The sequence below is a fragment of the Ciconia boyciana genome, chromosome 22, assembly GCF_034638445.1.
Source record: "Ciconia boyciana chromosome 22, ASM3463844v1, whole genome shotgun sequence".
Taxonomy (NCBI): domain Eukaryota; kingdom Metazoa; phylum Chordata; class Aves; order Ciconiiformes; family Ciconiidae; genus Ciconia; species Ciconia boyciana.
The window spans coordinates 2,112,201-2,127,934 of NC_132955.1; the positions used below are offsets into that span (position 1 = coordinate 2,112,201).

The window sequence follows — 15,734 nt, forward strand, 5'->3', positions numbered from 1 at the left end:
TGGGGTCCCCCCCAAGGTCGGCTGCGCAGCACAACAGGAGTTAAGTGCAGCCGGAGCAGGAGCCGTGCAGGCTCTCCCTGCCCTTCCCAGCTATCGCTCCCGTTCCCTGGGGCCTGGCAGCAGCGTGGCGGGGAAGGGGTTAGCACCGAGCGGGGCTCTGGGTGCTGGGCAGCCTCCTCGGGTGCTGTGCAGGCAGCGGGCTGGCAGTGCGGCAGCCGCAGCCTTTGGGAAGAAGGCGAGTGCATCCCGCTCTTCCCGCTGCCTTAATGGCCCGGTGCGGGAGAGCCGCATCGCTCCGAGGAGCTCCTATTCTTTCGCCTCCCTTTCTCCCCAGATATACTCTCTCCTTCCCCTCCCCTCGTCCCTTTTTGTACAATTGCTTTCTTGGACTATTTTTCATGCTCCGCTAACTGCCATTGCTTTCACGGCCCGCGTGAGCCTTGCTGCCTCATGAAGATTTATGAAACTGCAGTAATAAACTGTGTTTGAAAGATCCTCTTTATGATAAAGCCCTGCCAAGCTGCTGGCGGGGGGATCCGAGCGGACGGTGCCACCGACCCCGCAGCCGCTCTGACCTGGTGTGGCAGCGCCCGCAGCACGGGGCAGGTTTTTGGGGGCCTCTCCCACCCCCGTCACCCGTCACGGGAGCAGGGAGCTGACGGAGAGCTGCTACTCGGGCTGCAAAGCACCGGTCCTGAAGAGCGTCACCCAAAGCGCGGTCGGGCTCCGGTGCCTCTGGTGCCACTGCTCTCCCGGGAAGGAGGCGATGGTCACATCCTGCTAGGAGCCAGGGCTGTGGCCCCGGCATGGGTGACACCTCTGCCGGCAGGTAAGGAAGACGGATGGATGAATCGGCAAAGAGAATCGCGCTCCCTTAACCCCCTGCTGCTCGGAGAGGGGCTTGCCAGGATTTACCGTGGGATTTTGGCTGTCGTGGGAGCCCTGCGCCCCGCCAAGGAGCCGCCTGCAGCCCCCGGAGACCTGGGGGCTGCCTCCCCCGTCCCGCCGAAGCGGTTTGCCGGCCGCCGTGGAAGCTGCCCTGCGCCCGTGGGTAAGCGATGGGATGGTCCCCAGGTGGGGGGCATGTCCTGGAGGGGCACCCCGGTTGGCTGGGCTGGGGCAGTGCCGAGACGGGGACCCCGGGCAGGCTCCGGCCACCGGCTCTCCCACCCCAGTGACCTACTTGGAAGCAAGTAGGAAGAGTTCTACCTGGAAGAACTTTCCAGGGATCTGCTGCTGCCTTCACCGGCAGCGGGGCAGCCCCTGTGTGGGTACCACTGCTCCAGCACCCATGCGTGGTCCCCGCACCGGGAGGAAGAGAAACAACTTGGTGGGGGGATTTTGGGTGGCAGGATGTAATTATCCCCTTGGGGTGAGGCCAGGAGGGAAGGAGAACACCCTTTTCTCACGCAGAGTGCCAGGGAAGCGTGACGGTGGTCTCTTTCTAAAGGAGCCCCCGTACCCCAGCCGTTAGCTGTTCCCTTATCAAATAGTCTCTGCCTGCTCTGGGCTGGGATATCGGAGGGGAAAGGTGGCTGACGTGGGGACAAGAACACGTGTGTCTGCAGTGGCTTTTCCCCCTCTCGCCTTAGTGGGGTTCGTGGATCGTGGGGTTCGTGGGTCTGGGGCTGCCTCCCCCCCCCCCCCCCAGCTTGCTCTGGAGACCGATGAGGGATGTGGGAGCGGATGCGGTGCGGCTGGGGGTGGAAGAGCCCCCGCCGGCATCCAGCTTTGCTCTGACCCCTGTGCAGATTGTGCAGGGCTTTTCAAATCATCCCTTTTAGTAGTCGGCAGAGAGACAGCGAGCTGGCGCGTTCCACTCTCGGAGCATGTAATTAGGGAGCGGGGAGCTGCATGCTGATGCGGGGCTTGGCAGCGAGAGGAGGAGGAGGGTGGGAAGGAGCTGGGAACATGGCCTCACCCCAGGACTGCTAAACCCGAAGCTGGTGGAGGCACCAGGGAGGCGGCTGCAGGGAACCAGCCCCTCTCGCACCCCCCAAGCCCCCATCCCTGCACCTTCCTCCGGCTCAAGGCCTCCACGCTGCTGCTCTCCCCAGCGAGGAAGAGGAGCTGCAGCTCCTTCCTCCCAGCCCTGTCGCTGCTGCGGCTGGGGGCTTTCAGGGTGCCCCCTCATACCTCTTTCACAGCCTTCCTCGGCATGCCATTCCCATGGGACACGACAAGGCTGGGAGTCCCAGTGGCACGCGGGATCCGGCACGGCCGAGGGGCCGGTTTGGTGGGGATGGGCCATGCTGGGCACGTTGCCTGCGCCGGCGGGATTCCCCGGGGTCCGGGTCCCTCTTCCCCCCGAGCTGAGAGCTCCCTGGCTGCTCCCAAGGATGCTCCAGGGGCCTGCCAATGGGCACCCAGTGCTGGGGCTGCGATGGGTGCTGGATGCGGCCCCCCAGCACGTCTCCGCTCCTTTGCCATCGTAGAGCAAGAACTTCAGCAACCGGCCGAGGGCAGGAAGGAGTTTTCTGCCTGGTAGCAGCAAACCCTCAGCAAGAAGCGTGTGTTATGGGGTTACATGAAAGGAGAGGTGGGGAGGCAGCTCCTGGGGCTCAGCAGGGTGGTTCAGGAGAAATTGCTCCATCCGCGTTTCCCATCAGTGCTGGAGCTCAGCAGAGGCTCCTCAGCCGGGGGTGCCCGGGGACCCTGGGATGATGCTCTCAGCCCCGCACTGCATTGCCGCCTTCTCCTCTGCCAGCAGAAGGACCGAGGTGTCCCCTCCGACGTCTCTCCTGTGCCACTTTCCCTGGGGGATCTCGGGGCGTTCTGCACGCGACCGATGCACTGCCACGACCTCCCCTGTGCAGTGGGGACGTGGGGACGCGGCTGAGGGAAGCGGCGAGGTGGGGAGGGACCGGGAGCTTCAGTTCTCGCCCGAATTCTGCCGCCGTCTTCTGGGTACGGGAGTGACGGTCCCCTGGCCGAGGTGATGGAGCCATGGGGAAAGAGAGCTGGACTGGTTGTTTTTTGGAGGAGGAAAGGGGGGATCAGGCTTTGGCGGGGGTAAGGAGGTCTCCGTGGCATTTGCTGAGAGCGTTGTGTCCCCGCCTGGCTTATAGCAAACCCCTTGTATGACCTTGAGCAGAGGAGTTATGTCTGTAGCGCACGCTGGAGTCCTGTCCTACATTAATAACACAATCAGTTGATATAAAGCTAATATGTTGGGCTGATAAATAATTAAGGGAAAAGGAAAAACCCTCTATAATTTGCTTAACAGGAGCTTGGGAAGGAAGGGAGGGGAAAAAAAGGACAAGGAGGGAGATGAATAATGGATCAAGGTTAAATGGTGAGCGAAAAAGGAAAGCCTTAACGCGGTGAATCCCTGCAACACACACGCTGCAGTTGCCAAACTAGTTAGCGGCGGCAAAGACAGCTCGTGGCCTCAGTGCAGGCACGGTGGTGGCGGCTGAGACCAGCCCAGGGCTATGTGACATGGGCTCAGATGGCACGAGACCCTAAAAAATGGCTTTTTGGGGTGGGGGCCGGTCCCCCGGGGCTGCTCTGCAGCGGGCATGGGGCTGGGCAGGGACTGGGGGCCGTGGGGTGGCCTCGTCCTGCAGCCACCGAGGAGGTGCCAGGCGCTGGCAGCATGCAGGGACTTCCAGGCATTCATTACCGCTCGCGTTGTGCACGCTTGGCACAACTTCCTTGGAAATTAAAATCACAACGTGCAGCTAATGAATTAGTAGCAAAGGGATGAGTCCCTTTTGCCTCACTGCACGTGTGACCGCCTGCCTGTCCCCCTGCCTGCGCTCGCTGCCCGCTCTGCCCGCCCGGGATGGGGTGAGCTCTGCGAGAGGGCTGGGACGCGGCAGAGCATCCCTGTGATGCCCGGCAGCGGTGCTGGCTTTGGTGCCCGAGGGCTGGGCCTGATCCTGGGAGCAGCGGCGGCAGGATGGGGGGCTGACCCCCTGGTGGGGGTCTCCATCAGGGCCTGGCAGGCAGGGTGGGGGGGTCCTGCCCACCCCCGCAGGCAGCAGCACAGTGCAGGCGCTGACGGGCAGACACGAGCCTCCCTCCGTCCTGGCCCGCATTTCATTTTCTTTTTGGTTTGTCCGTGTGTCCGTGTCCCCCTGTCTGTCTGTGCTCAGGAGCGATGCCCAGCTCCTGTGTCTTGTCTGTGCCGTTTTAATGACCCAACGCTGTTTTATTCATGTTTCGGTCTGAATGTCGTGGTGTCGGTGGCATCCCAGCCCCTCCATCCCTCCTGCTGCCCCCTGCCCCATCCGCCTCCTGCCACCACCAGCCCTGTGCCTGGGAGCGGGGACACTGCTGCCATCGCCGGGGGATAAGCCCACCAACCTCCCAGTTGTATCCCATTAAGGGATGACCCCGCTCCCAGTTAGGCTCAGCTATCACTTCTAGCTTAAAACCTCCTCCCCATTCCCAAGTCTTAGCACCCCACCTCTGCCCCATAGCACCGGGGCCACCCCTGACCCTGCTCTGCTCTCCCCCCCGTGCAGATCCCGAGAGGACCAGCACCCACATGATCTCGGCGGACGATGCCGAGTACCCGCGGGAATACCGGACCTTGGGCAACGGCACCCGGCGCTTCTCCAACGTAGGGCTGGTGCATACCTCGGAGCGCCGGCACACCGTCATTGCCGCCCAGAGCCTGGAGGCCCTCACCGGCCTCCAGAAGTCGGAGATGGAGCGCAAGCGGGATGCCTTCATGGACCACCTGAAGAACAAGTACCCTCAGCACGCGCTGGCGCTCCGGGGGCAGCAGGAGCGCATGCGGGACCAGGTAAGGGGCATCTTCTCCGGGTGGGGGGGACACGGGGACCCCACCTCACCCGGACCCCACCTCGCCCTTTGGGGCTGTCGAGAGGAGAAGAGGCTCACCGGGGGCTTGGATGGTGCACGAAATGGGTGGCCGCTTGCAGCAGCCCTGGTGGGGGAGCATCCTCCGGGTCTGAGGAAGAGCATCCCGCAGCCTCGGGGAGGGGAGCATCCTCCAGCCCTAGGGGGGGAGCACCCCCCTCTTCCCCCAGGGCTGGGGGGGGGTCCCAGGTGGATTTACCCTGCCACATGGGTGGATTCGATCCCGCTGGCTGTCGGCAGCCACGGGGAGGAGAGGGATGTGTCTCCACGCAGAGGGGTGGGTGTGATGGCCGTGAGGGGCAGCTGGCACCTGGATTGGACGCACAGAGGGGTGACACCAGCCCAGATCTCAGCGGGTTTCAGCTGGGCTGCAAACCCCAACCTCTCTGGGGAAGGGGCAGCCTGGCCCGTGGGCTGGTGGCTCTGCAAACCCTGCTGCGTGCCCGGCACTGCACGGCCCTGCAAGCCTTTTCTGGGCTCCCCCACGTGTCTGCAGCCCCCCAGCTCTGAAGCAGTTGCTCCCTGGCATAGCTTGCATGGTACTAAAGGCCTAAATAAATAGTTTCCCCAGGCAAAGCTTTGCCCTGGCCCTCGCCCCCAGCCTGGCTGCAGCTCTGCAGCTCATCCCCGTGCCAGCCTGCGGTGCCCCGGCACAGCCTGTCCCGGGTGTCTGTGCAGTAGTGCTGGGAATGAAGATTTAGCATTAATCGTTGTTTGGACAGGCTGTTGCTGTGAGCACAGGCTTAAATCCCAGCCTGGCCGCCGAGCCCCAGCGCTCTCCTCTGCATTATGGACCCCCCAGTTGAGGACATCGGTGCAAAAGCACGGCCAGCCCCGACCTGAGCGGCACAAGCGCTGGGACGGGGATGCTCTGTGAGCCAGGGCGGGTCGGTGCGGCTCCTGGGGCAGGTATCTCCCCCCAGCAAGGTGCCAGGGAGGCTGGTGAGCTCGGGGGACTGCGGGGCAGGACGAGCAGAGGCAGCGAGGGGCCGTGGCTCTGCCCCAGCACTGTGCTGCTGTGCTCTGCGGGACGGGATGCGGACGGGCAAGGGGTGCCCGGGGTTTGGTACCCACGTCCATGCGGGGATGTCCCTTGGTTGCCCGTTCCCCGGGGACTCAATCGTCCCCCAGGAACCAGCCGGTCCTTGGGGCAGGACAGCGGGTGAGACGTCTGAGCACCCTTGCTTGAAAGCAGCAGAGCCCAAGGGCTGAACGGTTCCCGGGGCGATATCCATCCCTCGTGCCTGGGGGTGCCCCCAGGGCCAGGCAGCACCCCAGGGTGCTGGGGAGCCCAGACCACTCCTGGTCTGGATAACAGTGATGCCCTAGTGATGCTGTCGGGGCAGCAATAAATCCCCACCTAAACCAGCACTTTTATAAAAAGGCACAGGGGAGGGTGAGCGCAGAGCAGCTGGAGGAAGTGGCTGGAAAGAAATCTTATATCATCTCCAACTAGACGCCTTCCCGGGGGACGGAGGCGACGGCTCCCAGACCTAGCGCGGCGGAAAGCAATCCAGCTTTGTAAGGAAAACCGCCGGGCCCCGGCATGCCGCCCGTGCCGAGGCGGCGGCGGCAGCAGCATCGCTGCTTCCTCCAAGCTGCCGCCCGTCTTGCACCCTCCCTCGCCCGGCGGGGCTGCTTCGGGGAGCCGCGGGGGGGTCCCCACTCCGCAGCCCCTCTCTTTGCAAAAAGCTCGCGGCTGGATGCGAAGGGGAGCGGCCAAATCCCGCACAGCTGCTGGGGGCTGCAGTGATTTGCACCAGCCGAGCATCCAGATTTTGGCCAAGGGCTAATTACGGATGGCGGCTTTGCCATCGCCATCAGCCCCGGCAGGGCCGGGTGCCGCACATGGTGCACGGTCCATATCTGCGCTGCTGCTTGCGAGACGGAGCAGTGACATTTCTAGCCGCCGAGTGATATTTCTCAGTAAATAACTAGGAATCTTTCCCTTATTATTGCGAAGATTTAAAGACTTTTTTAAAAATTTTTTTTTTTAAGCACTAGCTATAAAAAAAATACAGCTCCTGTTGACTCGGGGTCTGATAAGCTTTGGAGGATTTTTATAAGGTGAAAGAAAGATGATCTGGATTCTGGAATTATCTTCTTTATTTCTGAACCCCCTCGCTTGGGGCCGTGGGTGCCCAGTGGGACGGGGGGGGGAGCTGGGAATCTATAGACACCGGTCAAACCCTGCCTGGCTTTTTGGGGCTTGGCTGCAGAGGGGTGAGGGCTTCCCTGCATGGCTGTGGAGGAACATGGGCCTGCGCTGGCTCTGTCCCTCCCCACCCGGGCAGGGTGCTGGGCAGGGGCACAGCTCCATCCATCAGCCCAAGCATCACCTATTTGCAACTGGTGGGGAGAGAAAAAAAAAAACAAAAAAATCCTTTTTTTTTTCCCCTCTTTTTTTTTTTTCCTTTTTTCTTCATTTTTCCTGCAGGCAGTAAATAATAACAGGGAGAAAATGAACCTGGAAACCCTGGGTGCCAACCTTTAAATGACATTGGGATACAGCACTCTGGGCCTGCCTGAAACGTTTGAAACTTGCTTTGCTATTCTAGGGGAGCCTGGCAGGTATTTCAGATCACAGGCTTTGCTATTTTGTTTTTTTTTAAAAAAATTACATACAAGAGAGTTTACAAAATCAGAGGTGAATAGAAACATTTCATAAATGTCAACATCCCTTTCAGCGTGGCAAAGCCTGCAGCAAAACGCCATTGTACTCATGCATAGGAACTGGAAAGCGAGCGCAATATTAATTTTAATCATATGTATATATAACAGAGCAGGAAAAAAAACAGGCAAATAATTGTACCAACACCCAACAGACTGTTAGCAAATCTGCGGAGAAGTCCAAGGTGGCAGCTAGCTAATTTAAAACCCAGATGGGAGAACGCATTAAATGGGCATGTTAACAATAAAGAGAGGAATGGGAATCGGGATGAGATGGCTGACGGAGCACGTCGGCTGCTGGGCTTTGGGTCTGCTTTTGGGGTAAATCCTGCCCTGGGACAGGGGGTAAATCCGACAGGAGAGGGGTGCCGTGGCCGGGTTTCTCATCTCCCTGTGCACCAATGCTCTGGGACATGCGATTCGGCCGGGGCCGCCCCGTGGTGCCCGATACCGAACGCATAGAAAGTTAGGAACATTTAGAAAAATAATAATATGATGGTTTAAGGGGGTGACCCCATCGCCCCTCCCTGTTTCTCACTAATATCCACATTGCTTTTGGATGTGCTTTTCTGCACGGGGCTCAGAGGGTGCGTGCCAACTGGGAACGCACGGTTTTATGCAGGCAAATTACAAACCCCGGAAAATAAGGGATTACGAACCCTCCCTTGCCCGTAACCAGTTAAACGCATGCATGCCAGCCGTATCGCAATTAAGCCCTGTCTATTCCAGCGCCTTGCAGCTCGTAAGCTGCAGCACGGGGTTAAATACCGCAGCAGAGCTGGAGCAGAAACATGCCTCTTTCAGGTATAAATAAAAGTATATAAAAGCTTGGACTTAAGCTTGTCCAGTTCTGCTGCAGGAAAAAAAAAAAGGGAATAAGCTCGAGCTGAGCGTTAACGTCTCGGTGGCTGCCTGACAGCAGCAGATTTGCAGCTGCCCAGAATAAATCCGACTTTGGAACAGATAAATAACAGCCAGCGCAGATGTACGTACCCGCGAAGCCAGGCCCTGCTCTTTCCTGCCTCGCCAAGGGGCCTCGTCGGCATTGCCGTGCTCTGCCCGGTTCTGGGGTGCGTCGGGGTTGTGTAGGGCAGGAGCAATCCCGCAGGCAGGGCTGTAGGCAGGGGTGTAGGCAGGGGTGTAGGCAGGCTGGGGAGGTTTTTGGTTTACTGCAGCTGGCTTTGTACCTCAGTTTCCCCAAATAAAGTGGGGGTCTTGGCTGCTTCCCTGCTTTGCAGTGGGGTGTGCTGCCACGTCGGGGCCGGGGAGGGATGAAATTCGGGGCTGGGGGTGCGGGTGGCTGGGTCTGCGGGCAGGGCAGGGCAGGGGGAGCGGCGATTCTGCTCTCCCAGCTGGGAGCGATTTTTGGCATCGGTTATTCGCAATAGCACTCCGGCCTTCTCTGTAGCGCTTGTTGGCTCGGCAGCTCCCGGGGTTCACAGCCGCCCGTGGTTTGGGCTGGGTGTGCAGCGGGGACGGACGGGATGCCTGGGTCCGGCGTCACGGGGCTGCTGCAGCCCCCCCGCTCCTGCCCGCGGACGCTCGGCCCCAGCTCCCACTGATTAAAAAGAATATCAAAAAAATCCCAGTTATTTTTACTGAACTTGCAGTTGTCGAACCTTTTGGGGAGCACGTGCTGATGCATTTCTGCATGACCCCAGGAAGGAAAAAGTCCTGGGGAAATTGGGGGCCCAGGACCCCGGCAAGCCGGGGGGGGTGACGAAGGCCATGCCAAGCCCCCGAGGGCAGGCAGCTGGGGTGCTGTGTGCAGGGTGGCACCGGGGCTTGCGCAGCTCCTGCATGGGCTACAAAGCCCCCGGGGTGCTGGGGTGGGGGGAGCCTGGCAGCACCCTGTGCTGCAGCAGAGTCTTATGGGGGGGTGCGCATGCATGTGTGTGCATGCATGTGCGTGCATGCATGTGTGTGTGCATGCATGTGCGTGCATGCATGTGCGGGTGCGTGCACGTGCGGGTGCGTGCACAGGTGTGTGCGTGCACCATGCTGCCTGTGCCCACCCCACAGCCTGTCCTGAGCCCACCTTCTAGGGCCCTGACAGGGTGCATGGGGGGCAAACGCTGCAAAGCTGCTGGGCCTTCAGGGTTGGGCTGCCTGCCCCCCCCCGGCACCCCCTGGCCCTCAGCACCCACCCCTGCCCCTATTGTCCCCTAGCACCCACCCCTGCCCCACTGCACCCCCAATTCCCCCAGCACCCACCCTGCCCCATTGCACCCCCAGCACCCCCCTTGCCCCATTGCACCCTTAGCGCCCACCCCTGCCCCATTGCACCCCCAATTCCCCCAGCACCCACCCTGCCCCATTGCACCCCTAACTCCCACAGCACCTACCCTGCCCCATTGCACCCCCAATTCCCCCAGCACCCACCCCTGCTCCATTGCACCCCAGTTCCCCTGCACCCCTGCCCCATTGCACCCCAATTCCCCAGCACCCCTCCCCCATTGCACCCCTAAATCCTCCCAGCACCCACCCCTGCCCCATTGCACCCCTAAATCCTCCCAGCACCCCCTGCCCCATTGCACCCCAATTCCCCCCAGCACTCCCAATTCCCCCATTGCACCCCCACTGCACCCCCAATTCCCTCCACACCCCCCTCCGCCCCGCCCCCGCCGGGAGCGCGCGCCCCCTCCTGGCGGCCCGGCGCCGCGCGGCGGCAGGTGGAGTCGCGGTTGCCATGGCGACCGCGCCCCTATAAGGGCGGGCGCGCGGGGCCGGCGGCGGCCGCAGCGGCGGGAGGTGGTGGCTCCGCTCCGCGCCGCGCGCAGCGGCCCCGCCCGCGAGCCGAGCCGAGCCGAGCCGAGCCGAGCCGAGCCGAGCCGAGCCGAGCCGAGCCGAGCCGAGCCGAGCCGAGCCGAGCCGAGCCGAGCCCGTCGGTGCTGCGGAGCCCGCGCCGGGCTCACCTGCCGCAGGTACCGGGGCGAGGGGGAGTCCGGTGGGGCGGAGCTGGGGCTGCGGGTCCGGTGTCGCGATTCCCTCCTCGACCCCGGTGTCCGCCTCCCCCTGCTGCAGTCCCCCGACCGCCCCTTCCCCAGATATCCTGTGTGCCCCCCCCCCACCTCAGCATCCCCCTCCCCAAACGTCCCGGTCCCCCATCCCGAAATCCCGGTCCCCCTCTCCCACCTCCATCACCAACCGATGTCCCCGATCCTGCCCTTCCCCTGGCCGCGGGGCTCAGCCCCAGGGCGGGGGCAGCCCCCCCTTTCCCCTCCCGCCCCCCTTTCCCCTCCGGCCCCCCTTTCCCCTCCGGCCCCCCTTTTCCGGGGGTGCCCCCCACTCCCAGGCTCGCGGCGGGGAGGGGGCGGCTGTTTGTGGGTGCCATCATCCCTGCGTTGCCCTTTGGTGCAGCAGCTGGGGGGGGGGGGCTCGCCCTGGTCCCCCCCTGGTGCCCACGGGGCCGTGCAAAGCCCCCGCGGTGCCCCTGCCAGCCCCACTGTGCAGCTCCCATCTTCCCAGGGCAGCCCCACGTTGCCACCCGTGTCCCTGTCCCTCTGCAGGGGACACTGCTCCTCCCCTCTCCCCTTCTTGGGCTGCGGTGCGGGCAGCCGGAGAGGGGCAGATGGTGGCCTGGGCGTGCAATGTCCCTGTGCCATGCGGGGGCTTGTCTCGCTTCCAGCTCACTTGGCCGAGCATCCTTCCCGCGGGGGACCTGCCAGCACCCCGAGGACCCCCGGGTGCGTGCCCAACCCAAACCTCCGTGTCGGGAGGAGCAGCTCCCCAGCGTCTCGCTCCAGCCCCCCGAGAGGCGGTGGAGCCGGGCACATGGAGAGGTGCCCGTGGCCTTGGCGTGAGGTTGGCATCGTCTTGTCCTTGCGGGGTGCCTGGCCGGGCTGGGGCTGCTGCCGCACAGGCAGGGCACGGGGTACCTGGACACTCTGCTTTTGCAAAACTAGTGGTGATGGTGGGTTGTGAACGCTGCCCAAAGTGAACCGGTTGGCGGGAGCTTGTGGGGACGAGAAGCGGGGCCCTTTTGTTGTTCTTCCCGGGGTCTGATCTTGGTCTCCAGAGGTGGAGTGTGTTGTGAACCGATGCAAACTGCTGTAATGGTGGAGGAGAGCGTGTGTGGCTGCCGGGAGTAACATGAACAAGCGTGTGTGTGTGTCCCTCTGACTGCAGCCAGAGCTGTCTCTATTGATTCTCTTATTTTTCCCCTACTGGGAGCAATTCCTGGCTGATTAAAAGAGACCTGGCCCACGGTTTGGCTCGGAAATCAGGTCCCTGGGAGCTGGGAGTCATGCAAAGGTCTGTGAGTCACCCCGCTTCTCCTTGGGCTTTATGCACAGAGCAGGGAGGAAGCAAGTCTTGAAGTCCCTGAGAAATGGGTAATAAATACGGCCGCGTCGGTGACAGCGATGGCGGCCCTGGGGAGGGCATTAATGAGCCCATGGTAGACTCCAACAGGGAGATACCCAGTGGACGCCCATCAGGAATCGGATCTGACTCCATCCCGGTGGCAGGTGGGACGCGCCCGGCGCGCTCCCCTTGGCACGCTTGGGCTCCCGGCGCTCCCGTTCCTCACCGCGGTTCAGGGCAGCGCGGTGCCGGTGCTGCCATCGGGGCCGTCAGCCTGGAAGGGGCGTGCGTATTCCTGCCTCTCCGGCCCACGCGGACACGACGATGTGAACGCGTGCATCCATCCCTGCCCTGCCGCCCAAAGTTTCCTGCTGTTTCTAACCCAAATTCGGCTCCTTCTACCGGCGGCCTTGGGGGTCCTTGCGAGACGTTCTCGGGCTGCTGCCTGCCCCGGTGTCACGGCGCTGGGCTGGCGCTGAGCGGGGTTAGGAGAGAGAATGCCAAAGAGCTGCAGCAGCCAGGAAGGCAGCTCTTCTGTCGCTGCTGCTGATGCAGACCTGGCTCCGGCGGTGCTGGCAGCGTTAAGGCAGGGAGTGAAGAAGAACAGGTCGGTCTCCATCCGCGGCCGTGTGTCGGTGCACTCTGCCTCTGCCCCCCGCAGCTTTGCTGCTGGCTGGGCAGGGTGGGAGCAGCACCCCACGGTGCTGGTACCCCCCCAGGGACCCTGGGGTGGGTGGCAGGGCTCGCGTCACGAGGGGATGTGGCTGCTGTAGCCCCGTGGGGAGATGGTTGCAGTGCTGACAGATCTGCAGGTCCTAGAGGTCCAGGGGACCCTGCGGAGGATCCGGTCCTGCTTGCCCTTGGCGTGGGGTTTCTCAGGGATCTGCCTCTGCAGGGACGAGCTTCCCTGGGTTTGGAGGCACCTGACGGAGGGTGGAGGTCACCCCAAACTTCTTGGGGCTCGAACCCTGGTGCTGTCCCTGGCAGTGTGCAGTGGGGAGCGGATGGATGCCTGCTTGCTGCCTGCTTGCTGCCTGCTTGCTGCCTGCTTGCTGCCTGCTTGCTGCCGGGTTTACCTTGCACTTGGTCCACCTATGCCGTGCCGTTGCCATAGCGACTCTGCAATCTGATCTGCCCAACTTCTGCCTGGTTTCCCTGCCTTCCCCCCAAAACCTTTGGTCCTGCTCCCTGGCCACCCTCCCCACGCCCCGGGAGCAGGATGGGGGGTGGAGGAGACCTTGGCCCCTCTGCTGGGGCTGCACGGCCGCTGTCTGCTCCTGCCGGCATGGGGGCCAGGCAGCGATGGGGCAGAGACCCCCCCTCCCCGTCATGAGCAGGCTGAGGATGTGCTGAGCACCAAGCCCGGATCCCAGGGAACCTGCAGCACAAGAGAGGTCCCGGACCTTGGACATGGAGGCCACAGAAGGGAGATTTTAAAGCCCAAGCAGGCAGTTGCACGGCTGATCCTTGGCAGAGCGTTTGTCCCGATGCATCACTACTCCGGGGTATATTGCTATAAACAGATATTGTCGCTGACTTGCTTTGTGTGTCTTGCTTTGTGGGCTTGAGTAAGGGTCAGGAGTGCAAATCCGCTGATGTCCAAGGGTATTTGTGCTCTAATATCACCTGGGCTGCCTCAGAGATGCTGCCTTGTGGGTCAAGGCTGTAATTGCTGCTGGAAAGCTGATGAACCTCTCTTGGAGGGAAGGCTGGTGCGTGGGTGGGTGGAGGGACAGCGCGGTCCTGCAGGCAAACTTTGAGCAGTGCAGCCGGGCCAGGGGCCTGTCGGTGATGCCTGCCATCGGGTCGCTGTGACAACCTGCTATGGCATCTCTGATGACATCTCTTGATGGCCATCAGAGCCTCTTTGGGCTGGGGACTGGCAAGAGGTGCAGTAAAAGCCAAGCCCCTGCCTAAAGATGCCTGTGCCCGGAAGAGAACCACAAAGCAAGCGCCTTGGTGCCCTTTTCACGGTGGGGTCTGGGTTGGATTCGGAGCCCGGGTCTGATGGGAAGTAGACCCGGTGCTCCTGCATCCCGTCTTGTCTCGCGCTGGCCTCTCTCCTGCGTGCTGGCATGCTCCAGTTTGAGAGGTCCTTTTGCAATAATTGCGAGACCTCAGGTGACAGTATCTGCGACGCGCAGCGTCGGTGTCGCTCTTCACTCCATCTGGTTACTGTTTGCATTCGGCTCTCTGTCTTGTCGTTTTGCGATTTCCACTTTCATTCAGTTTCTCTTGTGCTGAAAAGCTTTAAAAAAACTTTAATAAGGAGAAACGGATTAAATTCACTTTACTGTTATTTTTCAAGGAGATTTTTGTTTGTCAAGACATTGTGCCTGAGGGGGACTCTATCAGAAACTGGAACTCCTGAAAATGAGTTAATTAAAAAGCCAATGAAACTGCCTCTGTCCCTCCCTTTGGTGGAGCGTGCTGGGGATGCTGCTGCTGTCCATTTTAGAGGGACACATTCGGTCCTGCCTTGTTAATCACTAACAGATTTGTGTTATAATTGCTAACCAGGGGAAGTCTGCCTTGGTCAAGGCAGTGACTCACTTGGATTTCATTTACCTTCTGGTCTTCCCCTGGGACAATCACAAAAACTATTTTTCTTTTTTTTTTAACTTAACGACAAAATGTTCTTCTCTACATTCCCCCAGCTCCGGTTTTCCTCTCTTCTGCAGCATGCATGTACGTGTATGTGTGTGCATCTCTCTGAGCATTCGTGTGTGCATGGGTTCCCTCATGGCCGTGGGCTCACAGGACCGTCTCAGCTCCCATTTTGCTCCAGCTCCTAAGTGCACACGGGTGCGCACATCTGTGCTTTGGTGGGGGGGCCAGTCCTAGTTAGTCCATCATTTTGCAGCATCATGGACATGACTTTCATTGTAATTATAATCTCAGCCTTTGTAATTCTTCATACCTTCTGCACAGCTCTGCTGCAAGCGAGCTGCCTGTTTTATCGGTTGTAACAAGGCTGTCGCTTCAAATCCTCTTTCAGACCATTATCTCCCTTTGATGCTTTTGAAGAGCCAGCGATATGTTAATTCTACCTTGGCCCTCTCCTCTCCTCTTCTCTTTGTACAAATCCACCCTTGCCAGCCTGGCCGGCTGCCGTGGTGCTTGCAGAGGAGCTGGGCGCAGCGCTCGGGCTGTCCCTGCTCTGTCCCCTGGCTTTGAGGGAGCTGGTGGGAGGTCGCTGCGTTTGAGGCTGGGGCTGCTTGTGCTGCCCTGGTCCCCTGTCACTGCCATCTCCTTGGGCACAGCCTGTGCCCGGAGCGGGGTACCTGTGCCGGGGGAACGCGTCCTCTTTGCTTTGGGAGATTTGGGGGGGGTGGAGGTTGAGCAAACGGCAGGACGGGCTGGGCAAAGCGCCGGTGCTGAGCCCTGCTCCTGCCAAGCCCGGTGCGGCAGCAGTGCCTGCAAGGACAGATGGAGCCCCCGAAAGGTCTGCGTGGTGGTGTCCATCGCCCACTTGGCCCTGGCAGACAGCACCAGATTGTCAGCCCTGGACAGTCCTGCCTCTCGGCAGGGTACGGGCAGGGCAGGCAGCGCATCCCCTAGCCCCCGTCCAGCCCGTAGCCTGGCTGGCAGCAGCAGCCCCGCTGCAGGCAGAGCTCTGCATGGGGGTCCCGCACCCTTCCCGGGGCTGCCAGCGAAGGGGCTTTTCTGGGGCCCGATCCAGGGACCTGGGTGGGTGCCGTGCTGTGCCGTCCTGACGTGTGCTCTGGGTCACGCTAACCAGCCCAAATCTCTTCCAGAATATTCTTGATTCCTTCCCACGGCACTTGGGGTTTAGACAAGCTCATCACTGGTTTGATGTGGAGTGGTTGTGTGCGGTGGGGATGTAATTTATGGACTTTGTGATAAGCCTGTCCAGTCATCCTAAAATAATAAATAAAATACATACCAAGGGCTGGCAAGAGATA

General features: G+C 61.2%; 1 protein-coding gene across 1 annotated transcript in view; it reads left to right on the forward strand.

Moving 5' to 3' along the window:
• Positions 1-846: 846 nt before the first annotated feature.
• Positions 847-15,734, forward strand: part of SRCIN1 (SRC kinase signaling inhibitor 1) — a 50,088-nt gene continuing 35,200 nt past the window's right edge. Inside the window, exons 1-2 of the mRNA XM_072885887.1 lie at positions 847-1,051; positions 4,473-4,756. Coding sequence (XP_072741988.1) covers positions 847-1,051; positions 4,473-4,756 — 489 coding nt within the window. The remainder of the gene's footprint in view (positions 1,052-4,472; positions 4,757-15,734) is intronic.